At 35.1% G+C, this 27,266-nt stretch overlaps 1 protein-coding gene across 5 annotated transcripts in view; it reads right to left on the reverse strand.

Annotated features, from left to right (window-relative positions):
* NRXN3 (neurexin 3) overlaps positions 1-27,266 on the reverse strand; it is a 2,051,432-nt gene that overhangs the window by 467,815 nt on the left and 1,556,351 nt on the right. For all 5 annotated transcript variants that reach the window (XM_031949344.1, XM_031949345.1, XM_031949342.1 and 2 more), the window contains one exon: positions 21,722-21,903. In XM_031949344.1, the coding sequence (XP_031805204.1) occupies positions 21,722-21,903 (182 nt within the window). The remainder of the gene's footprint in view (positions 1-21,721; positions 21,904-27,266) is intronic.

The following is a 27,266-nucleotide window of genomic DNA, read 5'->3' on the forward strand; positions in this document are numbered from 1 at the left end:
AAAAATGATCTCATGATTATATGACTAGAAGCAATGGCTTGAAGCAATAAAATGATGTTAAAACAAAAGTTTTCAGTGGAGGGGGGAATTATTTTTAACCATCTGAAGAATAGAGCAGGGAAACAGATTCCCTAAGATAGGGATCGAAGCATTCTGATCCAGACAGTATGTATAGAAAATAAAGGGAAGACAATTCTGTTTATTGATATTGCTATCTTAAAAAGGTTAATTACCTCAGAAGGAGGACTAATCAAACTTTAGCCCACCTGTGAAATGGGAAAACCTGTGAGATTAACTAAGGACTACTGCTAGTATCACTGATAAAATAGAAGTAAGTATCTAACACTGACTATGAGGTTAAGAATCAGGTAGACGTTATGGAGGCTTCAGATTATGATTTTAATAATTCCTATACCCACACACCCCAATATCCCTTTTAGTTAGGTAGGAGAAATGGTATTATTCCTATTTTAGAGACAGAGAAAATAAATTACTTTCCCAAGCTTTCCTATTTAATAAATACCAGAGCTAGAATTCAGAATCAAGGCTGTTGACTCAAGGACAGGCTTTTTTCCCTGCCTAACATTTTGCTTCATTTTCACTGTCATTTGAAGAAAGTGACAAGACTGATACATTTGGCAGAGAGTTGTTTTTATCATTTAAACAACTGCTATGTAATAAAAGCTCTCCTTGCACATTTACAAAAATCTAACTTAAATAAGGCACCTCAATTTGGAAAAAAATAGAGATTTCCACATTTTTCCTCCACAGAAGACATATTTTGCTTGTCACTCAAGCCTAATATTGGTGACTATGTAATACACACATGCAGTTTAAAGAAGGAGACACAAACTCTGTGTTTCAATACATTTGGATATTAATCAAGGGAAAGCATGGTATTCCATTTGGTTTCTTCTTAGCATTTAGTTAACTAAAAAGAAGAGAATTTCCAGTAAGGGAATCTTAAAAAAGATACAAAACCCTCCACTCTTCTTTACAGAAGTGGAGACCTAAGGGTATAGAACACTGCATATATTATATGACTTGGAGATATGCTGGTCAAATTTGTTGAACTGAGTATTTCCTTTTCTTTGTTAAGTTATTCTCTGTTACAAAGGATGCTTGGCAGCTAGGTGGTGTAGTGGATAAAGCACCAGGTCTGAGTCAGGAAGATTTGAGTTCAAATTCAGCCTCAGATACTTACTAGGTGTGTGATTTAGGAAAATCACTTAATACTTCAGTTTGCCTCATTTTGAGAATCTGTAAAATGAGCTGGAAAAAAAATGACAAATCACTCTAGTGTCTTTGCCAAGAAAATTCCAAATGTGGTTACAGAGTCAGGCATGACTGAATAACAAAACAAAGGATATTTGATGATAGGTGATATAAAACACAAGTTATCAATAATATATCATGTTAATTTCATATAGTATATTATTACATAGTATTTTATAATGTGATGAAATTACAGAATTGCATACATGTATGTGAGTGTATGTATAAAAATAAAAATAGAAATAAGAGAAAGTAAGGTTATTATATGGGCAGGGGAGTCAAAATAGATTTGGAAGGGCATCAGAAATGGGGCAAGAAGCTCAGTAAATGGGATTTATCTTTCTTAGTGGTTATATTATATCACTCTAGTGTGTCATACAAGGGTTTGTGAATGGATATTGAAGAGGAATATTGGCTGCTGATGAAAGTTAGGCAGTAGTCATAGTCATTGCCAAGAAAATGGGGAACTGAGCAAGGTATTCCAACTACATGGCTTTCAGTGAAGTCATGGCCAATAAGTGACTACTCTGTGACAGCAGCAACAGACAGCTAAAAGCATAAGCCTGTTACTTTTTAATAATGGTCCAAAGACCAGAGGTCCTGAGTGCTTGCATTCATTATGGAATTCATGCTGCTTTTCACAAGGATAGGGTATTAAACCTTGCTATCCTGGCTAATTCTAAATTGGATAATTGCATTCCACCCACCTACATACTACCTGCAGTTAAGGGTGGCATTTTACATTTCCTGCCATGTGCTGAAGTCTAATTTAGCTATTAGACCTTTGGAGAGATTTTATCTTTCATCTGTAAAATGAGATATGAAGAGTAATAGTTGAAATGAAGTGTGTGTATGTGCATGTGTGTATGCATGTATGTATGTGTGTATATATGTGTATGCATGCATGTATATGTGTGTGTATGTGTGTGTATATATAAATAAAATAAAACACCTTTTCAGCTTCCTTCTTCCTTTTGTGTTTTGCCATTCCCCATTAGTCAGTTCCTTGAGGGCAGTGACCATCTCTTTCCTCACCCCCCCTTCTCTTTCTTTTTCTCTTTCTTTCTCTGTTTTTCTCGCTGTTTTTTTCTGCCTGTGTCTCTGTGTATGCCTCTGCTCTCTCCATGTTTCTCTGTGTGTCTCTCTGTGTATCTCTCTGTCTCTATCTCTCTATCTCTGTCTCTTTCTCTCTCTGCTTATCTTTTTTTTCCTCTGCAAAAAAGGAGGAAATTCGTTTCCTTTGTTTTTCTGTTCCTGTTTCTCCCACTTTCTCTGTTTTTTTCTCTCTGACTGACTTTCTTTCTGTCTCCTTCTCTCCTCTGTGTGTGTATGTGTGTGTGTGTGTGTCTTGTGTGTGTGTCTTCCTCCCTCCCTATAGCATTTAACATAGTTCTTGGTATATAGCAGGCCCCTAATAAGTGTTTATTGACTGGCTAACTAGAAGAGAGATGGATATCTCTGTGGTACAGTGAACTCTATGAGCTCTACTATTAAATCTAAACCTCACTGCTTCAGAAGAGATGAAAATATTCCTTGATATACTGATGAGAAGGCTATGTGATATTGGTGGGAAAAGGGCTGATGTTAGAAACTCAGTTTAAATCCTCACTAGCAACCACTGTTCTTATGTGAATGCTAGACTTATGTGACAGTACATAAGCTCTCTGGGCCTCTATTTCCTCATTTGCAAATGAAGAGTTATCTAGATAATAAAGAAGCAATATGGAGCAGTAGATGCTATAGTGGACTTGGAATTAGGAAAACCTCTGGGTTTTTAACTGTAATCTTAGGCAAGTCACTTACCTTCTCTGAGCCTCAGTTTCCTTGTCTGTAAAATGAGGAGGTTGGACTCAGTGATCTCAAAGGTCCCTTATAGCTCTAAATCTATGCCTTTGATTAAACACCAGTCATAGTTGGTGACAAAGATTCAGATGTCAAGCTGGGACAAGTGACAGAAGCAACTATTCCCCCATTTCAATAAATGGCGTGATTTAGAAGCTGAAAGGGAAATGGTATTTTTCATGTACCCTGGAACTATTTGTGAAGTCTAGCCAAGGAAGGCAGATTTCAATTGCTGCAGTGCAGAATCTAATCTTGTCTGTTTTATATTAGAAATTTAAAGAATGGGATGCTCGCTGCAGACAGCTTAGATTTGAATTTGTCTTTTGAAGAATTCCTTTGTGTTCTCTAGCAACTGTATTTGAGGGTTTTTTCATCAGGCATCTTTTCTACTAAAGTCTTATTCCGGTATTTTGATGTGGTTTAGATGTAGCCTTGCTTTCTCAAAAGCTGTCTTGGCAATGGAGTGTACAGTCATGGTTTGCCAAGTCTTAACCATACCAGAAAGGTTTCAATCAGGCCTATCTATATTCTCTGCATAAGTTACTTTAGGACAAAACCTGGTAAACTTTAGCGGGGCTGGTCACTAAAAGATTAGACACCAAGTGATGATTTTTTTTTGACAATAACAAGGTCTGTGTCAGGAGAGGTTCTATTTAGACCATTGAAATCAATTCATCAATGAATGAGCATCGACTGTGATCTCATTCAACTAGGATACCAAATTTCTGCTTAGAGTATAAATAGAATCCAGTTTGGGTGAGTCCTTATCCCAGAAGAAAGGAGTCCCTGTCCTTGTACACCTCCATTAGAATTTAGATTGACCCACCTCATGAAGGAGACAATTAATCAGACAGAAAGAGATGAAAACGGTTTTTGAAATGAGGCTACAGAGACTCAGCAGGAGGACTGATTTTGATTTGTCAGAGTTGTTTCCTTTAAGAAAGGTATTTAAGGTTCTTGGGATTTCTATTAGGGGTCTTTGGTTACTGGGAGAAACTACTGATCATCACTTTATTGATTTCCAGGTAGCCTAATTATTAAGTTGATTATTAATTCCCAGAAACTCTATCTCTTGGGATTTTTCATTTATTTCCAAAGTAATATCAAAAGATGGCACAGGAATATGGAGGAAACCAGGAAAGTCCTTCAATAGAAGGGGAAATATTTTAGTTGTCTTAAAAGAACCCAGAGAAACAAAGAGATGGCAATAAGAAAGAACAGCATTCCAGGAATGGGGGATAGTTGCTATAAAGGAAGGGAGATGGGAAATGTATTTTTTTTAAATACCAAGATAAATAAGCTGTAATTATTTTAATAGGAGAAAATATATCTCAGTCTCCACTTATAGAGAGCAACCTAAAAAATACTTTCATTGAAATGAAGCGATATAATCTCTATCCCTGGAATTGCAATGCCATAAAAGGAATTCTAGGAGATGTCTTTTGTAGAAACTATTTGAAATAGGAAAACGGAGTTAGCAGTCTTTCAAGGGAAACCAGTGCTTTTCTGGGAAACAAACAGGAATGTGTGTGCCTGTAAAGATTTGTCTGACTCAATATAAATTTGGCTGAATATAATTTTGGCTTAGATCTCCTTTAGATCTGCTTCCATGCTTTATTTAGGCTTATCACTTCTACTTTGTTCCTAGAAAGTTGATATCACCAGTGTTCTATTAAATTCATGATATCTAAGAAGACCACAAAAGGGGGGAATATACAAAGCAACATGAATAGTACAGTATTAGTCATTATCTTGACAGTAGGGGAAAACAATTCTTCACTTTCCCAGATAAAAGCCACTACCAAAGACAAAACAATATGGACTGGACTGTAAGACAAATTGTACATGCAGTTAAAGAAATGCTTCTCTGTGCTGTGTACAGCCAACCTGTAGAGTTCATTATCAAAAGAGGTCACTGCTATAAGTACTATGGTGTGCATTTATGAAAGGACTGGATAATTTTATGACCACTAATAACATACACAGCTATCCAAGCTAAGATAATGATAAGGGTAATCAAATCTCATGCTTCATGGAACTGGCAAAGAGCTAAAAAGAGCCCTGCTCAACTAAGTATAGCACTAAAAGATAATCAGGCATTGAAGGAGGTAGGATCTTGGAACTGTATAGCAGAAGGAAAAAAAAAAACCAGACAACCTCCCCACATATTAAAGGCAAAACAATAGTATTACTGATCTAGGAACCAGTACTGGGTGGAGTGCTGGGCCTGACGTCAGGAATGACCTGAATTCAAATATAATCTCAATCATTTACTAGCTGTGTAAACCTGGACAAATTACATAACCCCTGTATGCCTCAGTTTCTTCAACTGTAAAATGGGGATCATAATAACACTAATCTCTTAGGGATGTTGTGAGGATCAAATGAATTATTATTTATAAACAAGAAAGCATAGGGAATTGCACATAATAAATTCCAATAAATGCTTATTTTTCTTAAATTATGGAATCTGGAGCATTTCTTTTATTTCTCTGGACCTCAGTTTCCTAATCTACACAGTAAAACAGAGCTATAAAAATGAGGTCTGTCTATTAACAGTTTTATGAGTCAATGAAACTGAAGCACAGAAATGTTAAGGGACCTACTTGAAATCATATAGCAAGTTAATGGTACAGCTGGCACTAAACACTAGGATATATGATTATCATATCATGCTAGATATAAAATTAAAAATGACATTAGAGGCCAAGTTTTTTGACTTCTAGTACCATACTTTTTCTATTGCATCTTAATGATGTTTTACTTTTGTTGTATCACTTCAAATTATGCATTATTGATTCTTTTCCCATCCTCTCAAATTTTGGAACTAGGATGGGAGGGAAAGAAACAAGCTGATGGGAGAGGTGACAGGAAGATTTCAGGTAATACACTGTCTAACAAGTACTGATGTCCCATCAGCCACCCATCAAACTCATGCGACATTCCTTCAACTTTGTGGTTCCTTGGCAACTTTATACAAAATCATGAAATCACAAGATTTTGGTGTTGAAAGAGACCTGTGTGGTCATCTAGTATAATTTATATAGAACAAATCCCCATTGTGACATACTCAACAAATGGTCATTCAACTGCTCCTTGAATACCTTCAAGGAGCAGGAAAACCAGTTTGGAATAGGTTATTTGGACAACTTTAATCATTAAGAATTTTTTCAGACCTCAAAGCTAACTTTGCCTCCAACCACTTTCTCTCTGTTGTTCCTGAATCTCTCCACTCAAATTAAATAGAATAAATCTTATCCCTCTTTCCCATATTTGATGATAGCTAGGATCTCCCCTCTCCGGGGTAAACTTCTCTGAATCTTTTAACCAATCACCACATAAAATTAACTCGACACTTTATTATTTTATTTGTCCTCCTTTGGACACCCCAACTTATTGATATAATTCCAGAACTATTTCTTAGTATAAAGACAGTATTTCAAATGAGGTCTGACTATAACAGGATTCACATTCCCCCATTCCTGGAAGCAATGTCCTTTACATCTGTTCCCTTTGTATGCACTCCCCCCAAATTCAAGATCCCATTCATCAGAACCCTGAAAGGAATTAAACACAAAGTGCTCTTAAGTGTTATTCAGCACAGGAAAAGACCAGATATAGTGATGGTAACAGATAACAAAAAAGAGATCATCATGTCACTTTGTTATAGTTATAATTATAATTATTTATGATACCTAAAAGATTCAACATCAATTCCAACCTTGGTCAGAAAACAATGCAGGACCCCTTCTTACATTGCACACATGAGGACAAAAATAAACTGAATAACAAAAAAGGAACTATGGTCACAGATGACAGAGCTAGGAATAGAATGAAATCTTAATGACAGCTATTTTCTATAATTAGGAGCATGGGCTGATCTGTATGAGGGGCAGTTCTCTCTGCTGGTTTAAGGTAAGCTTACCTAAATGACTTTAAGTGACTTCTGGTTCCAAAAATGTCATCCTCAGGTTGGGAAGTTACTGGACTAGCTGTCAAGTTTTTCTTTGAGGCTAATATAGTTCTACACTTTCTTTTGCCATCTCTCAGAGAAGCAGTAACTCACCTTAGCAGGAATAGTGGCAGCTCTAGGATCTAAGCTTATGACTCTACCGAGTGGGTGGCTAATGAATTCCCCTATCAATATCCTGAGCCTCCATGCCCTCTAACTACAGCCAGGCATATAAAATTCATCATCTTTAGCTACAGGGAGTCAATGTGTTATTTCTTGCATGGTTGCACTGAACACTACCCCTGGAGTAACAACTGGCAACAGTGTAAGCCATAGGTCAATGACATACTACATTGAACCAATGATGCTATGTCCTGTTCACCATTATTAGTCATATCAGGGATAGAATCTGCTTCGAAGTATCTGGGGTTTGCCCTGTTCTACTGTACAGATAGAAATACCTTTAAAACTTCCATTCTTGTGTCTCTCTCTATGCAAAATTACCATTCCTACACACTTTGGTAACAGGCTTCCTTTAAGTTGGTAAAAAAAAATCATAATCCATGTTAAGAACTTAGAAAATACCAATTTGAATAAAGAAAATTGATTTAAAAATCTTTCTTTTTTTCCTTTTCAAAACATTTTCATAGAAGACATTTCACTATGGAAAATTGGCAAAACTAATAAAAGATTAAGTGAGTTGATGTTGGAGGGGCTGTGGGAAAACAGGTACATTAATATGCTATTAGTAGAGTATTAAACTTCCCTAATATTTTAGAAAAGTAATTGGAATTATTTGAGGAAAAAAAACGAAGAGGTTGACTTTAAACCCAGCATTACCATTACTTGACATCTACCATGAAGGAACCAAAACCAAAAGTCAACAGCTTGTGTACACCAAAATATTCAGAGTAGCACTTTTTATGGAAAAAATTAATCTAGAAACAAAACGTGCCAATCAGCTGAAAAATGACTGATAAAATAGTGTTTTACAAATAACATATAACTGTACCATAAGAAATGACAGATATGAGGAATTCAGAGAAATTTGGGAATAATTATATTAAGTGATGCAGAGTGAAGAGAACAGCATATACAGTAACCATGATAATATAAAGAATATTATCACTATGACAAATGTTAGAGGGGATGTGGGAAAACTGGGACACTGTTACATTGTTGGTGGAGTTGTGAAGGATCCAACCATTCTGGAGAGCAGTTTGGAACTATGCTCAAAAAAATTATCAAACTGTGCATACCTTTTGATCCAGCAGTGTTACTACTGGGCTTATATCCCAAAGAGATCTTAAAGGAGGGAAAGGGACCCACATGTGCAAAAATATTTGTGGCAGCCCTTTCTGTAGTGGCTAGAAACTGGAAACTGAATGGATGCCCATCAATTGGAGAATGGCTGAATAAGTTCTGGTATATGAATGTTATGGAATATTATTGTTCTGTAAGAAATGACCAGCAGGATGATTTCAGAGAGGCCTGGACAGATTTACATGAACTGATGCTAAGTGAAGTGAGCAGGACCAGGAGGTCATTGTACATGGCAATAACAAGATTATACAATAATCTATTCTGACGGATGTGGCTCTTCTCAAAAATGAGATGATTCATGCCAGTTCCAATGATCTTGTGATGACACCCAGAAAGAGAACTGTGAGAACTGAGTGTGGTTCACAACATAGCATTTTCACTTTCTTTTTTGTTTGCTTGAATTTTATTTCTTTCTCATGTTTTATCTTTTTTGATCTGATTTTTCTTGTGCAGTAAGACAATTGTATAAATATGTATGCCTATATTGGATATAACATATATTTTAACATATATTGGATTACTTGCAATCTAGACAAGGGGGTAGAGGGAAAATCAGAACACAAGGTTTTGCAAGGATCAATGGTAAAAAATTATCCTTGCAAATGTTTTGAAAATTAAAAGCTTCAATAATTTTTTTTACAAAAGAACATTATCACTAATAGACATTATAACTCAGATGTAGCTAATTTTGATTCCAGAGGACTAATGATAAAATATTATTTTCTCCTCTTTATAGACAGGTAGAGAATTACACATATGGCATACATGCTTCCTATGTAATCAGACATGGTTGAAATGTCACTATGCTTCTTCCTTGTTACAGAGTCCCAAGGATAGGGATTATTGGAAAATGAGAGTAATGTTAAAAAAAAAAGTTGATTAAAATTTTTAGAGGACAGCAATGCTCTTTAAAGACTTGCTGGAAATCAATATTGTTATCATAATCCTATTTTTTCTAAATCTATCAAATGTACATGCCCTGAATATTTTGAGACTTTCCCAATAAGACATAGATATATTTTATAAAGAGCTACTGGAGTTCATGATGAATGAATTATAAATATTTACTGAGTTCTCATTGTGTATAAAGTACTATGTCAGATGACATAGATTTTTATTTTCTTTAGCTAACTTTGATAAAAAAAATCTTTCACCTGTATTATTCTTCAATTCCAATCATTCCATCAGCAAAAACGGTTTCTGATTTTATACATTTCATTTACAACTAAACTTTATGAAGATCTTTGATATTTGGTAGCATAAACCACTACATTTTCCATCATCTTTGTGACCTATGCCTCCAGAAACAGTCACTGATCACTATAAAATATATTTACGTGTGATAAGATTTAAATTGTATTAGAGTAATTTAACAGTGCTCTGATCTGCCAAAGTCCAATAATACTTAGATAGAACCCAAGTTCTTTGGTACAAAGTTATGGCTCATCATTTCTGAAATATTTTTCTAATGTTATTTCGAATATTGTACTTCCTGTCTCACTGAAACTTTTTTTAAAAAGAATTTAAAAAACACTATAATGTGAAATATATACACATAACTATTTATCTATCTATATATCCATTTTCTCTAATTCAGCTGCGTAACTAAAGAAGAGACTTGGAGGAAGAATATTCTACTTTGGAATAGTTATAGTAAAAGAGCTATAAAGAAGCAGATTGCTTTAGGTTATAATACTGTGTAGAGAAATAATGAATAGTAATGTGGCATTCAGGAAAGTTAAGGAGATTTGCTTATCCTTGTGAAATAACTGTTCTGCTTTCCATAGATAAACCTAGTTCTTTAAGATATAATAAAGAAATCTTCTAGAGTCCTAATTGTAGTCCTTTTAACCTCAACTACTTTTCATGAGAAAAAAGGATCCTTTAAATTTGTCCAAGTATTATTTATTTATCCATTCTTTTATTTATCATTTACACCTGTTATTTTACCAGGACAAAATACTCCAAGTGTGAGAATTCTCTCTACCAATCGAGATAGGCTTACAGATGTAGAGAATTTGAAGGGAACATAAGATATTCAGGAAGGCTGTCAACAAACATTGAAAGCTTACAATGTCCCAGAATGCATTAAATTAAATAAACTATCATATGTAAGATACTAAGGATTTAGTAATAAAGACATAAATATATCATTGATCCTAAAGATGTTATAGTCTAATAAGCATAGGAATAATGATGATTCAAAGGAGAGATAAGTAGAAAGGGCAGAGTCAGATAAATGTTACAAGTGAAGAGAAGAAGATTATTTTCTCATGGGGATAAGGATGTTGGGGAGACTTCATGGAGGAGGTGATATCACAGAAGGCAGCAAAAGCCTTGAGAAGGAAGGAGAGAAGGAGAGAGATAGAGACAGAGAGACAGGGAGAGACAGACAGGGAGAGACAGACAAACAGAGAGACAGACAGACAGACACAGAGACAACAGGGAGAGAAAGAGAGAGAGAGAGAGAGAGAGAGAGAGAGAGAGAGAGAGAAAGAGAGAGAGAGAGAGAGAGACAGAGAGAGAGAGAGAGAGAAAGAAAGAGGGAGGGAGGGAGGGAGGGAGACAGAGAGAGATTGGAGGAGAAAAAACCATTCTAAGAAGGAGAAAAGTATAAACAAAAAAGCACAGAAATGGGAGAGGTTGAGACAAAAAAGAGTAAGAGTTGAGTTAGACTAGAAAGTAGAAAACAAGAAGTCATGTTGATTAAGATAAGCTAGTTTGTGGAAAGCCTTGAATAGCATAATGAGAATTTTTTTTTTACAATATCTAGCATTGGTTCCAAAACAGCATCAGACACATAGTAGGCATGCCAAAAAATTTTGTTGTTTTTTTTTAATTGAACTATTTCTCATTTCTGTGACATCCCCTTTCTTACACTGGATTAATCAGTATCTGGACACCCAGTTTAAAAAGCACAATGGACAACTACAACTAACATTAAGAAATCCCAAGAACTGTGTGTGTGGAGGGGATGGGGTGGGGAGAGGAGGAAGCTAAGAGTTTACGATAGAGGTAACTTGGGAATGATACACAGAGGCCAAAGCATATATACAACTCACAAATGTCCTGGCCAATACCCTAACCTCAGCATGGCTTACATAAGCCTTCCAATTCATCAAATCCCTGCTCCAGCTCCCTCCCACCATGTTCTCCTCTGTCTCTGCCGAGATGGCACATCTAAGCTTGGAAGCTGCTGAGAGAATCCCCAGCAGGCTCTCTCTACACAAGTGTCTAATGAGCTGGAAAAGCTCCTAAGCCTAGGAAACTCAAAAAGGACTTTGTCACTAAGAAGAAACAGCAATGGAAGGAATTATAACTGGCCTGCAGTGCACAGTCATCTGTGGGAAATGGAATTATACCTGTCGGACACCACTGTCATTTTATTGTTCTCATATCCCACATGGGCTCAACCACCACACTCAGGAGTTCCAGCATTTCTCTGTTCATCTTTTGAGATTTCCCCAAACACAGTTCTTGAATGAGATCCAACCCAGCTGCTGGCCAAATCCACAGTATCTAAGAGAGTTGCCACCTAGCCCCACTGAGGACCAAACTGGAAAATGTTGCATTGCTACAAATATCTCAGTTAGAAACAGCCACAACAAAGTGTCCAGGTTGGCAATTCATGTATCGCCATGTAACTATGGGGAATTTATATGTGTTGGAGATTAAAGAGGATAACAAGAAATATCAAGAAGGAAAAAGCATTTCTTTTGAAATCAATGGACTTGGTTTCAAATCCTGCCCCAGATACTCACTATCTCTGTGACCTCTGGCAAGTTACTCAACATTTTCCTATCTAAAATGAGGAGTATGTGTTTGTGTGATTTTGTGTGTGTGTGTGTGTGTGTGTGTGTACGAGAGGAACCCAAAGGTCACCTCTAGCTTAAATGTAGATGTTGGTCAAATTCACCTAATCCACCATAGATAATGGTTGATTGTCACTATCAAACTGAGAAATATCCATCATAAAAACTCCAATATGGCAATTTGTGTATACTGCCTTTCTCAAACAAGAGGAAATGAGTCCCTGATCCTTTTTTTTTATAAAACAATTTTAGCTATATACATATACATGTACATATATAGTCCATACACACACACACATACATACAGATTCATTTAGGCTATCAAACAATTTCTAATATCCACATTGAAGAACAAAGGTAAGAGGGTCGTTATTCACTCATTTTCTTCTTGTATAAGATACAAAACTATTGCAACATATAATATGCCCTCTTAGATCCTTTATTTTGCCTAGCCAAACCTGTACCCCAAGTGGATATTGCTCATCCTTAATTTTTTCTTTCATTTAAAACCTTCTCTTCCCATCATCTGCAAACCACCATGACAATTAAAAAACAACTGCTTCCGGAACATATCCCTTCTGGGGTGTAAACTTCTGAAACAGGAGCAGTTCTGTGCTTCTAATGCAGGGTCATCCTAAATGGTGCATCTTCAAGCTTTTCCAGGCTGGCAGCAAGATTCTAGAGGGAATATGGTTGGTGAAAGCTGAAGATTCTTGTCATACAGAACAGATGCCTTGGCACATAAATTTCCACTGTGCCTGAAAGGCTCATAATTAAAAAATGAATCCAAAAGGATTTACTGTAAATTACAAACACAGAGAAACTAATAGGATGTCTTTTTTCCCATCTAGTATTAGCTACATAAAGAGAAACTAATTGCTGCCCGATTCTTCCCTACTCTCTACTTATAGGGGGTGAAAAGGAGGTCATCAAGAGTTTTATTATAGTAATAGTAGGCACTTCACGGTAATCTTCTCAATGGTACAGTTCAGCCATTTCCCAGGCACCATTGTGTAAAGAAGGGTTAGCATAATGTGCCCCTACTCCTCAGTGCCTAGATACCAAGGCTAAGATATAGCTGTTATGGGTAAAAGAATAATATACTCTGATCACATGTTCAGGACAGGTATATTGCTGAACAATGGATTTAAATGAAGCAGAGAGACTTGTATGTAAAAAAGATTTCTTAGTTCTACTATATATGCATTCACTCTATAGGAAACTCATGTCATGTAGCCTTCAAGATCCATTTACACCCATCAAGTGCAGACTCTTTATCTATTATGTCATTAAGATCTCTCTAAATAATCAACATGGGATAATAAATCATAGAAATGAGACTACAAAAATATTTCCTGATTTTAAACAAGCAATCTCTAACTCATTTTGCTTTAAATTAATATATATATATATATATACTGAGATAAGTAAAAAATTAATAATAAAGAAAATACAAAAAATATATAATATTTTTTTAAAAAAAGGAATAGCTACGTGGAGTAATAGGAATGAATAATAAGACATAGAATTTTTATCTTTATATACAATTAAAGAATAAGATCTACTATGTGTATATATATATATATATATATATATATATATATATATATATATATACATTTGCATCGGGATAGATAAAAGGACTAATCACTGAACCCAAATGGGGCTTACAATCTATTAGAAGGCTATGGCTAGGTAGTGGACTTATGTTTGGCACAATGTCTGACACAGAGTAGGAACTTAATACATGTTTAATGAATAACTGACTGGTTTCCTTGGTATAGAGAACTCTTAGTTGAGTTGACTCCTACCAATGCAGATGTGCCATGTAAGAAGACTTCCTAGAAAATGGTTAAGGGACATATCAAGGCCACTTTTTTTTTTTTTTTTTTTTGCTGAGGCAAGTGGGATTAAATGACCTGCCCAAGGTCAGTCACACAGCTAGGAAGTATTAAGTGCCTGAGGTCACATTTGAATTTAGGTCCTCCTGACTTCAGGGCTGATGCTCTATCCGCTGCACCACCTAGCTGTCCCAAGGGCACATTTTTTAAAAATACAAAATACCATGAATGTCATGGAATATTATTGTTCTGTAAGAAATGACCAGCAGGATGAATACAGAGAGGCTTGGAGAAACTTCCATGAACTAATACTAAGTGAAATGAGCAGGACCAGGAGATCATTATACACTTCAACAACAATATTATATGAGGATCAATCCTGATGGACGTGGATATCTTCGGCAATGAGAAGATCCAATTCAGTGATGAACAAAACCAGCTACCCCTAGAAAAAGAACACTGGGAAATGAATGTGGTCTGCTTGCATTTTTATTTTTCTTTCCAGGTTATTTTTACCTTTCTAAATCCTATTTTTCTTGTGCAACAAGAGAACTGTATAAATATGCACACATATATTGTAGTTAGAATATACTTTAACATGTTTAACATGTATGAGACTGTCTGCCATCTAGGGGAGGGGGTGGAGGGAAGGAAGGAAAAAGTTGGAACAGAAGTGATTGCAAAGGACAATGTTGAAAATACCCATGCATATATTCTGTCCATAAAAAGCTATAATTAAAAAAAGAAAGAAAAAAATAAAATACAAAATACTTTTTTTGAGTTTTAGGTGGGAAATATTATTTTGGATTTGGAAGATCATTGTCATTGTGGTGGTCCTACAACATGGCTTAAAACTTAGATAATGCCATGTACTAAATCCAAGGATTTATTTATTAAAGGAAGGAGAAAAATCATAAAAATAGAGAATCTCAGAAGTGGAAAAGCCCTGGTTTAACCAAACTTATTTATACCTACACAGGAAACCCTTTTTCATAATCTACAAATGGTTATCCAACCTACTCCTGAAGAGGTCTTCTCATCGGAAGCTCATTGACTGCTGAAATGGCCTATTTTATTTTTGTTGTTAAGTTATTTTTCAGTCATTTTCAACTCTCTGACCCCATTTGGGTTTATCTCAACAGAGATGCTAGAGTAATTTGCTATTTCTTTCTCCAGCTCATTTTAGAGAAGAGGAACTGAGGCAAACAGGATTAAGTGGGTAGCCCAAGGTCACATTGCTAATAAGTGTCTGAGGGTCAGATTTGAACTCCCAAAAGATAAGTCTTGCTGACTCTAGGCCCAGCTCTACATCCACCGTGGCAACTAACTGCCTTATTCTTCATTAGGACAGTTCTAATTTTTAGGAAACTTTATACTTATATGGAATCTAAATCCAATTTTTAACTTTTCTCCATTGTTTCTTTCTCTTTCTTTTGAGACTAAGTAAAAGAGATTCAATCCCTTTTCCACATTATAGTTTTTTTGCATTTTGAAGATTGGTTATTATGTCCTTCCTAACATTTCTTCCTGATTTGTTTAACTTATCCTTGGAGTCTCCTCATTATTTTGATCAGCTTCTTCTGTATTCTCCTCAGTACTTTTCCTTAAACTTGGCACTCTAAATTGAATGCCGTATAGGTGGTAAAGTCGATAAAGTGCTGGAACTGGAGTCAGGAAGATCTGAATCCAAATTCCTCCTCAGATGCTTACTAGTTGTGTCATCTGGACAAGTCATTCAACATGTAATTGCCTTATTTTCCTCAACTATAAAATGAGGATAATTATAACACATCTCACAAGGTTAAGGATCAAGTGAGAAAATATCTGTAACCTGACACACATTAGAGTATATATAAATGCTAGTTATTATGATGATGATGATACTCCAAATGTGTTTTATTTACAACAAAGGATTGAGGGCCTATAGCATTCTTTCTTTAGGAAGCCATTTATTTATGAATACTAACAAAGATTATATTAGCTTTATGGGTTATCATATCACATATGATAAGATAATGGACTGTCACATGGTCTAGTTAGTGACTATGAGAATCAATAAACAATAAGGCTGGAATGGTAGATAGTTATTGCTGGATTATGTAGGGTGGGTATTAAATTTTTACCTTAGAAAACTTGGGAGTGATGTGATCAAATAAGTATTTTAGAAAGACAATTCAGTCATCCTTGTGAAAGATAAATTGTGGAAGAGAGTGATTAGAGACAGGGATATTATTCAGGGAGCTCTTACAGTAGCTAACAAGTATAATGAGGAACTTCATGGGTGTGATGAAAGTAGAAAGGAAAGGAAGAGGATAATCATTTATATATACCTACTATGTACATGGAACTGTTGCTAAGCATTTTGCAAATATTCTCTACTTTGATCCTCATAACTCTTTGAGGAAGAGGTTATTAACCCCTTTTTACAGTGAAGAAAAATAAGGCAATCAGAGCAAATGGCTTATCTGGGGTCATTAACTCAGGTATTTCTGACTCAAGGCCCAGTGTTCTAACTACTGAGTCATCTAGTTGTCCAAAGAAGCACATAGATTTTAAAAAAAAAAAAGCATAGAATTAAAATCAGCAAGACTTGCAACTGATTGGATATAGTTGGTGAGGGAGAGAAAAGATTAAAAAATGGTTTAAAGGTTTTGTGCCTGAGTGACTAGATTAAGGGATCATGCCATCAATCAAAAAATAGGGATATTTTTAAAAATGACTAGTTTGGAAGAAAACATGATGAGTTCGGTTGGGGGATATATTGAGATTGAGGTCAAGACAGGACTTTGACATAGATATATTCAATAGTAGTTTAAATGAAGGACTGGACCTCAGAGGAGAGGTCAGGAATGAAGAGATAGATTTGGGAGGCACCCAAGTGGAAGTAATCATTGAAGCCAAGGGGTGGATAAAGTTGTCAAGGAAGAGAAAGTAGAGAGAAAAGGACCAAATGGCAAAATTCAAAATAATGGAATCATAAATGTTGGCTTTGAAAGTGGAGAACTTAGACTTAGCTCTTCTCAGCAATTTGGTAATTCAAGACAATTGTAATAGACTTGGGATGGAGAGTGCCATCTGCATCCAGAGAGAGAACTATGGAGACTAAATGTGAGTTGAAGCATACTATTTTCACCTTTTTAAAAAAAATCATTTCTGTTTTCCTTTCTCATGGTTTTTCTCTTTTTCTCTGATTTTTCTCTTCAACTCATACAGAAATATGTAAAAAATATGTACATATAATCTAAAAAATTTTACAAAAGACTTTTACCAAATAACTTTTGAATGTTCAAGCAACCAAATTTACCAGCAAAGAAATTGAACTAGTTTTGAAAGTAATTTTAAATGAAGTGTTCAATAAATGTTTCAATACTGGCAACAGGGAGGTGGGGGAAAAGAAGCATTAGATCTATAATTAGAAGACCTGAGTTTGAATACTGATTTTGCCATTTGATAACTGAATGTTTTGGAGTAAGTTATATGACATTTAGAACTGGACCTCAGTTTACTCATCTGTAATAATAACAACAACAATATTTTTATAATGAGTTTAAATACATTATCTCATTAAAATAGCTACTCTAGGAAGTAGATACCATTTTCTATAAAAGAGGGCTAACAATGTCAACATGACTTCTATTTCTACTACTACTACTGGTACTCCTGATCCTACTCCTACTACTATCTATCTGACATATAATTACTAGCTATTTTTTAAATGACTTTTTCTGAATTTAATAATATTTTCTAATTACATGTAAATATAGTTTTCAATATTCATTTCTGTAAGATTTTGAGTTTCAATTTTTTTCTCCTTCCCTCCCTTACTTCCACCCTACTCAATATAGCAAGCAAAGTGATATAGGTTAAGCAAGTATGATCATTTTAAACCTATTTCTATATTAGGCATATTGTGAAAGAAAAATCAGAACAAAAGGGAAACATGATGAGAAAGAAAAAACAAAACAAGTGAAAATACCATGCTTCTATCCTCATTCAATCTCCATAGTTCTCTCTCTGGATGTAGAGTACATCTTCCAACATAAGTCTACTGGAATTGTTTTGGATCATTGTATTGCTGGGAAGAATTAAGTCTATCAAAGTTAATCATTGTGCTATGTTATTATGTGTAATATTTTCTTGATTCTGCTCACTTCACTCAGATCAGTTCATGTGAGACACTATACATTAATCTGTTTTATATAGCATTCTGACTCATGTGAATTTTTAAATATTATGATGTAAATTAAATATCAGGACCATCACCTAATATTTATATAATTCTTTAAGGCCTGCAAAGTACTTTACAAATTTTTCATTTTTTCTCACAACAACCCTAGGAGATAGATAGCATTATTATCCCCATGTTACAGAAGAGGAAATAGAGGTACATAGGAGTAAAATGACTTGCCAAATGTCATACAACAAGTAAATGTCTAAGTCTGTATTTGAATTCAGGGTTTCCTGACTCCAAGTCCAATGCTTCATACATTGTACCACCCAACTTCCCATAATCTCTTCCTTCTACTACTATTAGTATCATTAGTATACCTACCACCTGATATGTATATAGACTTTTGTTTGTGAAATACTTCCTATACAATATCTCAGTTGATAATCACAACCTTTCAGTGCAAATGCTATAACTATCATAATTCTATTTTTGTAGATGAAAAAATTGAGGACAACAATGATTAAGTAATTTGAGCAAGATTATACTGCTAGTGAGTATCAGGGGTAAGATTTGAACCCAAGTCTCCTGGGTTCCAAGTAAAGCATTCTGTCCATTCACTACGCCATATAGATGTCTCTCTTTCCATTGCCTACCTCAAAGGATATCTGTGAGGATGGAATGTGATCAAAATATTCTTTCAAATAAGTTTAAGAGGAAGTATGGCATGTAAAAATCCTTTGCCATCTTTAAAGTGCCATACAAATGTTAACTATTATTATTCTGAGAGACTATTGGAATGACAGCTTCCAAGAAGCTACTTTGATATGACAGCATTCACTCATTTGTATATACTGTATATGTTATACTTAGATCTATTGCTATCTAGATGTGTGAGTATATCAACACATATTTAATATCTTGCATATGTTATATGAGCAAGGTACAATGGTGTCTGAGGACTGAATGACTTGTGTGCACGTCCTGCTTTGGTACATAATTATTGATTGTTTTAGTTCACTGAAACAATTATAAATCAATCAATATGTTATATATTCCAATTTATATGGGTTTTTAAATATCATAATTTAGATTTTACAACTGTGCTTTTATTCACAAAGATAAAGTTCAAGGTAATGGAGGCTTAGTAAATGGATATCTTGGACAAGTCTATCAACCTATTAGGCAATTATCTATGACTAGATAATTTGCAGAGGAAATGTCCAAATCCAGGAGTTTTTTACACTGATGAAATCACAAGTTCAGTTTTTATGCTCAAATAAAAAATTAAAACATATACACATCAATTATACCAATGACAATTACAGCAAGGCTACAATTTTGAGCAATGTTCTTGCTTCTCTTAGCAATCTCTTATACTTTCATGTCACAAGATAATTGAATTTAGATTTGAAAGAGGCCTTACAGATCATTGAGTGCCCTCATGTTACAGTTCTATCATCTGTAAAATGAGGGGTTAAGATTAGATGGTCTTTAAGTTTCCTATGAACTCTGAAGCCCATGATCCAGTGCCGGTTTGGGACCAACACTGTCAGCTGAAAATCCAAGCTAAAATGGCAAGGGGGTCTTCCAGTTCCACATAGGTCAACAAAGTCTCTCTCTTAAGCATGTATATGAATGAAGATTATCTACATAGTGTCTATATCTGCAGAAATAGATGAAGTTAGTTACCAATACCCTATCATTAAAAAGTTCCAGGTCATGGATTAATTACTTGCTACATGGCAAGTGGCATTGTTTTTAGTTAACCATCCTATTATATAGTAAATCATGAGAATGGAAGGGAACTGTTGCTGATATTCAGTTTATAGTGGATATAAGTCAATCAATATGTGTTTCACAGTCTTCCAACTCACACGAGATTTAAGGTATTAGGACTTTGATTTACAAAATGTGGTTTTATTCACAGAGGCAAAGTACAAGACATCTGAGATTTAATAAATGCCTACTGTTTACAGTTATATTTATACTATTAGATGCCAGGGCAAAAAGTATATTAACTATGGCTTGAAAAGCACAATACAATAAAGTTTTAGAAAATTTCTACTGGGCAGATCCCAGGGGTAGATCCTGAGTTAAATGCAGTGGTAAACCTGTCTTATTTCTCCTCATAATTTTAACTTCATTTTTAAAGCTCCTAAGAACAGGTGGACAGTATCACATTATAATGACCAGACAGAAGAAAGAGATGAGGGGAGTAGAATGGAAACCTAAACTTTTATGGTTGGACTCTAGGGCCAGTCTCCATGTTTTTAAAATTATAATTTCTAACTATTCCTCCTCTCCTCCCCAGAGCTGCCTGGCATTCTGCCTGGGCTCTGGTTCAGAGGGAAGGGAGGGGAATCAGGGTGGCAAACTGCTCACTTTCTTTGTTACTTGAAATATCAAATTCTTGAAAGACACTTTAGTAGCCACAACTAAAGTTGTAGCTTCCTAAACTAAAGACAGTCATATCTAAATGATGGCACGAATCTAATCAAAATTGTTGATTCTCTCCAAATACCATGTCTCTGACTCAAAACTCAAAATTTTCTAGGTAAATCTGATTATTTTCCTTCTTCAAGGGTTGGCTGCATTCCCCAGTTGATCTTTTCTCTTAACTGCTTTCCCTTTTCCTGCTATTTAAAACTGAACTTTTATTGTTCCAAATTAAATCCATTCTTTCTAGCCTTGTCATTGCTAACTAATGAGAACAATTCCTCTCTTCACTCTTGGTAACTGTACTTAGGTACTTATAGATGAGAATCATATCCTTTTTTAGCCTACATTTTTTTCCAGACTGCACATACTATAAAATGGGTTAATTGTTGCTATAAAAATACTTTCTATCATCATAGCATGGCAATTTTCCACCCCAAATCATTTAAATTTCCTAGAATTGCACTGAGTCCACATGGTATCAAATAACTAAGTGTAAATTCTCATTTAGCTTATAGGCACAAGGCCTAGAACAAGGTTGGTGTTTTTCTTCCCTTCTGGTTATCATTCTTCACCATACCTTTCATTCTCCAAAAAAAAAAAAAAAAAAACCTCCAAGAAAACAACAGCCTGAAAGATCTTTAATACTCAAATCTGATATTCTAGTTGCACCTGAGATTATTAAGAAAACTATTAAAAATTTTCTTTTATTCATACAGCAAGCAAACTACATTGTCAGGCTATCATCAAAGAAGAGAAGGAACAACTGGATCAACTTCTTTAACACTTGCGTTAGCAAAATCAGAGCACAGCAGAGTCAGAGCACCAACTTTCCCCTTTCAACTGCTCCCCTAGTACCAGTCCCAGACTCTGTGAGTTCTGCATTGGGCTGAATAGACCTACATCACCAATATGATGACAATATTATGACAACACTGTATCAAAGGCTACTTTTTATAAGGGCACACTTGTAGCACATATCTGGATTAGTCCATTGTGTCTCTCTAGACTACAGCAAAAGAAAAAGTCTGAGGGACAAGTATATCCGGCTTGGGGGTCCATTACTCACTATGTGAAGCTGGAGGAAATCACCGAGTCCTGGAGCACTGTCAATTCGAACCAGGATGCCATCCTTCACTGTCGTACTGAAGCCCACAGCAAGGCGATCTGAGCGTGTGCTGGGTCTGTCATTCGCAGGCCAGGTGTAGAGTATGAGTCCGCCACTTTTCCCAAAGATATATGTAGCACCAGCTGCAAAAGATAAGGAGAGAGGGAGATGTCAGCCTAATTCCTTTGGTTTCACAAGTTGCAGTGAAGCTACTGAGATTTGCCTCTAAACAGCAGTAGAGGAGAACATCCTTCACACAACAATGTTTTGTTACTGAGAGTGATGGTGTCCAGGGCCTAGGAGTCTGCTGTCACCCTAAATTAAAGATGCTGGCAAAATGAATTAATAGCAAAGCAGATGTTAAAAAGACACACTCTTAACATTTCCCATTGCTTTTGGGAAATGGGACAGGACAGACAATGCTTTGTATTTGAGATCTTTATGCATTGTGACAAAAACCTTTCTCCAGCCCTCCCTTCCTCAATAGTGGAATTAATCTTACATCTTATACAATATACGTACAACATGAAAGACTAGCCCTTGATTCCTCTTAGTTATAAGTAAATTCTATTCAGTGAAGTAGTGAAGCACCAGTTCCATTTCCAGAAGTGTCTTATATAAGTTAAGAGAATATCAAGGCCCAAAGACATATTTTTATATCCTCTGCTGAACACTTAGAGCACCCTCCAGAAAATAAAAATGTTGAAAAGAAACATACACATTGTGACAAATACTATTGCCATGCTTTGTAGTTCTGGCCCACTGGGTAGGTACTTAGAAGTGTTACAACCTTTAAATAAAAAAAAGAATATGTTTTCTAACTGTGGTGATTGTGGGGCACTCAAAAGAACTTTAATTTTCCCTAACATTTTAATCAATTAAAAAATGATAATAAAACCGTTTTTTCAACCACATGCCAAAGAAAAGGGGTAAGACTATATTTAATTGAATGAAAGTCCTAATACTATCATATCTAAACTAAGAAATTATATCTTAAAACAATTAATAATAGTCAACGGGTTGTCATTAATATTATTTAACACTCCCCATTGTTACTTAAAAATATAAAAGAGAAAAGGGAATTTAGGAAAAAAGACTCCATGTATCAAATTACAAATTTTATTATGTAGTGTGGCACTGTGGATGTAGCAGCCTTAAAATCATTCAGACCTGGGTTTAAGTCTTGATTTTAAGACAAGTGAACCTTTGACTACAGACAAGTCATTTAACTTATCAATGCTTCTGGCTAAGTTGACAGAAAGTTGAAAAGCATAGGAAATTTTCACAACCAAGAGTTACTTCTAAAAACTAAATTGTAGGTTTCATTGTTTCTACCACTTCACTCCCTTTGAAAATAGTAGCTAGCATAGGTGGAAAATAATCTAAATTTGGAAGTAAGAAATCTTGTTTCTTTATTATCATATATGAAGTCATAAATGAAATTCTCAAAGGGATATATTCAGATCTGGAAGAGATTCACAAAGCCATTCTAGTCCAATTCTCTGAGGTCCAGAGACATGACTAAACTTATAGAAAGTATTAGAGGTAAGATTTGACCCAGGTCCTCTGACCATAAATACATGCTCTTTCCATCATATTATGTAGGCTCCCATCACAGGCATTTCTTCTAACAGTTATTTACTTATTTTTTATTAAAGCTTTTTATTTTTCAAAACATATGCATGGATAATTCTTTGACATTAATCCTTCCAATTTCCCCCCCCTTCTCCCATACCCTCCCTTAGATGGCAAGTAGTCCAATATATGTTAAACAAGATAGAAATCTATGTTAAATCCAATATATGCATATATATATATATATACACAATTATTGTGCTGCACAAGAGAAAAGGTGAAGCAAAATAAAATGCAAGCAAACAATAACAAAAAGAGTGAAAGTGCTGTTGTGAACCACACTCAGTTCTCACAGTCCTCTTTCTGGTTGTAGATGGCTCTCTTCATCACTGAACAATTGGAACTGGTTTGAATCATCTCATCTAACAGTTATTTACAAAAAAAAAAAACTCATTTGATATGAAACTTTTCTTCCTGAGTTCCCAAGAACATGTGCTTGTCTTTTAGAAATACTTTAATATGCTCCACTGAGTAATCAATTTTGATTTCTATGACATCTACTGAGGATCCTAATATATCTTGGCCACATTTGCTCTCAGAGTTAATACACATCTGTGCCAGCCAGAAGGTTGGGTACGATTCTACTGAGTGAACTAAAAAAAACATATATATAGCTTGTCCAAAACTCCTAAGGCAAACTGTAGGGATGTTTGGGATTAGAAGTACATGTTGAATTCACCCAGTCATCAAGTACTGAACTAAATTCAGCTTCAGTGAAAGAAAGAGAGTCTATTCTGTCCACTCTTAAAGGTCACCATCTTAGATACTCCAGTGTGCTCAGCATACATATAATCTATTATCCTTGCTTCATTTTTCCTCCTCTGAGTTTCTAAATCTTTAGGGGAAGTTAAAGTAATTCATTACACTGCCTCCATTTAGCTTTTAATATCTAATGGTGAGTTTGTGACTAATTTTGTATACACAGCAATGTTTACCACCCTCTGTTGACAAGCCTACTCTAAACCTCTTCATGTTAATTAGAGATTTGGGGATCATGAATTATCCATGGCATCTGTCCATATATAGAGAATTTGAACAATTTACTTTAAGTAGATTAATTGCAAAAGCCATCATCACCATTCTTTATTTCTATGGCACCAAATGAGTGATGCACTGGCCTAGATTAATTCAAAAGTGAGGAAAACAACAAAACAAATCTTAGTGCTAGCAATAATCTGTAAAATCTCATTATATCATATCCCAAGTATTCTGTTCAATCCATTATATGGATCGATTCACATTAGTTTTCCTTAATACTATCCAGCAGATGATTTTTTACAATAATAAAGATCAGTTATAGGATAGATATTTCCTTATAAATTAAATGTGATTTCTTTGTTCTCTTCCAGATTCTTTTAATTACACCCTACTTACCCAGCCTTAGAATTTTGATAATTATCTATAATCAGAGATTTGGGTACCTCAAAGGCCACCTGGTCCAATACCTTTTTTTTACAGGTAAGGAAACTGAGACTCAGAGAAGTTAAGTGCTTTAATAATAGCAATAACAGAAAACATTTAATTAATGCTTCAGTCTTTGCAAAATTTACTATCTGTATCTAGTTTGACCCTCACAAGAACCTTGGAAGGTAGAGGTTATGATTTCCCTTAGTTTATAGATGAGAAAACTGAGTCTACAAGAGGTTAAGTGACTTGCCCAACATTATATAGCTAATGTCTGAAGCAGAATTCCCCCTCAGGTGTCCCCCACTTTAAGGCAATGTCCAGCACTCTTCTGGCAGTGCCATATAGTGAAGTTTGTAGGTACATTTACCCTAGACCACATCAGGACTGTGACTTTAAATGAAATATTGGTCCCAATGTACCTTTCCTTAATCACCATATAACCTCCATTTCTTGTTATAATTATAATTTTTCAAAATTGAAATGAACCTTCAGATAATCTAGTTTAACTTTAGGAATCTCCTGAATGATATTGCTGGAAGTAATAGTTTAGGGCTAATTTGAAAATAAATTGTAAAGGGGTTCATTTGTTTGTTTTTTGAGGGTTATAGGAAATAGATCTGTGAAATTATTAATATAAGGAACTTTTGGTGAGGAAATTCTTTCTAGTAGTCTAGATCCATAATTGCTATGCAATTTATAGCACTGGAGACCTGTGAGATGGGTTATGTTGCAGTGAGGGGTACTATAAGGCTAAATGATTTGCTAACAGTATCTCAAATATCAGACACTGAGTCAATATTTCAAAGGGAGGACCTGAATCCCGGTCATCCTATCTCCAAGGCTAGCTCTCCACATCCTATTTGCATTATGTCATGAATTAGTCCATTCCATTTTAGGGACAGTTCTTATTCTTAGAAATGTATTAAAGTCCAAATCTGTTTTTCTATATCTTCTATATATTGATTCTTGCTCAAAGCCATGAAAATCACAGTATAAGTCAAATCCTCCTTCCACAGAAAAATCCTTCAACTCTGTAAATATAGCTATTCTGTCTCCTTTCCAGTCTAAATCCAGTCTAATAGTAAATTTCTTTAACTATTCCTCATGTAGTCTGAGTTTGAAACTATTCTCCATTAAGATGATCAAATTTCTTCAGTCACTCTCCTGTTTGTTTCTGTTCCCTTTAAATAGAGTGCTCAGAACTGAACACAATCTTTAAAATATGATTAGACTAATACAAACAATATATATCTTCCTTTGTTTTAGAGCAGGGGTTCTTAGAATGGGTATTTTATATATACACTTGTGTCATCCTTCATATTATTTTATTTTTAAAACAATATTTTATTTTCTCCCCAATTACATGTAATTTTTTTTTTACATTTTTAAAAAGTTTTAAGTTCTTAATTCCATCTGTTCTTCCCTCCCCTCCATGGGATGGTAAGGTAATATAGATTATAAGTGTGCAATCATATAAAACATTTCCATATTAGTTATTTTGTGCAAGAAGGAAAGGAAGGAAGAAAGGAAGGAAGAAAGGAAGGAAGGAAGAAAGGAAGGAAAGAAGGAAAGAAGGAAGGAAGGAAGGAAGGAAGGAAGGAAGGAAGGAAGGAAGGAAGGAAATGGAAGAATGGAAGTATTAAAAGAAACAAAAGAAGATGGAAAGATAGAAGGAAGGAAAATGGAAGGAAAGAAAGACTTATAAAGTTCCAGAAACTACACTTAGCACTTTACAAATTTTATCTCATTTGATCTTCACAATAGCCCTGTGAGGCACGTTATTCTTACCCAAATTTTATAATTGAGGAAACTGGCATACATAGATTAAGTGACGTGCCCAAGGTCATACAACTAATAAGTGTCTGGGGCTAGCATTAGATCTTCTTGATTCCAGGCCCAGATCTCTAGTCACAGCACTACCTAACTAAGGAAATCAAACAGTTAACCTATGAATTTGACTTAATCAATAGATACAAAACTAAGAAGTCAGTTTCCAAAGAACTGAAGCTAAGACTTGTGGAAAGGGCAATGGAGACATCTACAAGGGAAGATAATTGGCTCCGATATATTACAAAGAATGATATAAGTAATACAAAAGCATATTAGGGAATTTCATGACTAGAAAACAAAATGGATTCAATCATGTAATGAGAGCATGGGACAAAACAGGCTGTTCTGCTTTTCTGCTAGCCAGATAACATCAAAATAATATGAAAAAAGTCTTCAGTACCTCAGTACATTGGATGGGCCTCATATAGTGAATTTATAAGACACAGGATGAGTGACAATCATGGGCAACAATTTAAATCTCTAGAGTATTAGATTTTCCTTTCCACTAATCTATCATCTTTCTGTCTGTGTGTATCTCTCTCTCTCTCTCTCTCTCTCTCTCTCTCTCTCTCTCTCTCTTTTTCTCTGTCTCTCTTCTCTCTCTGTCTCTCTGTCTCTGTCTCTCTCTATTTCT

Source organism: Sarcophilus harrisii, chromosome 2 (genome assembly GCF_902635505.1).
Source record: "Sarcophilus harrisii chromosome 2, mSarHar1.11, whole genome shotgun sequence".
NCBI lineage: Eukaryota > Metazoa > Chordata > Mammalia > Dasyuromorphia > Dasyuridae > Sarcophilus > Sarcophilus harrisii.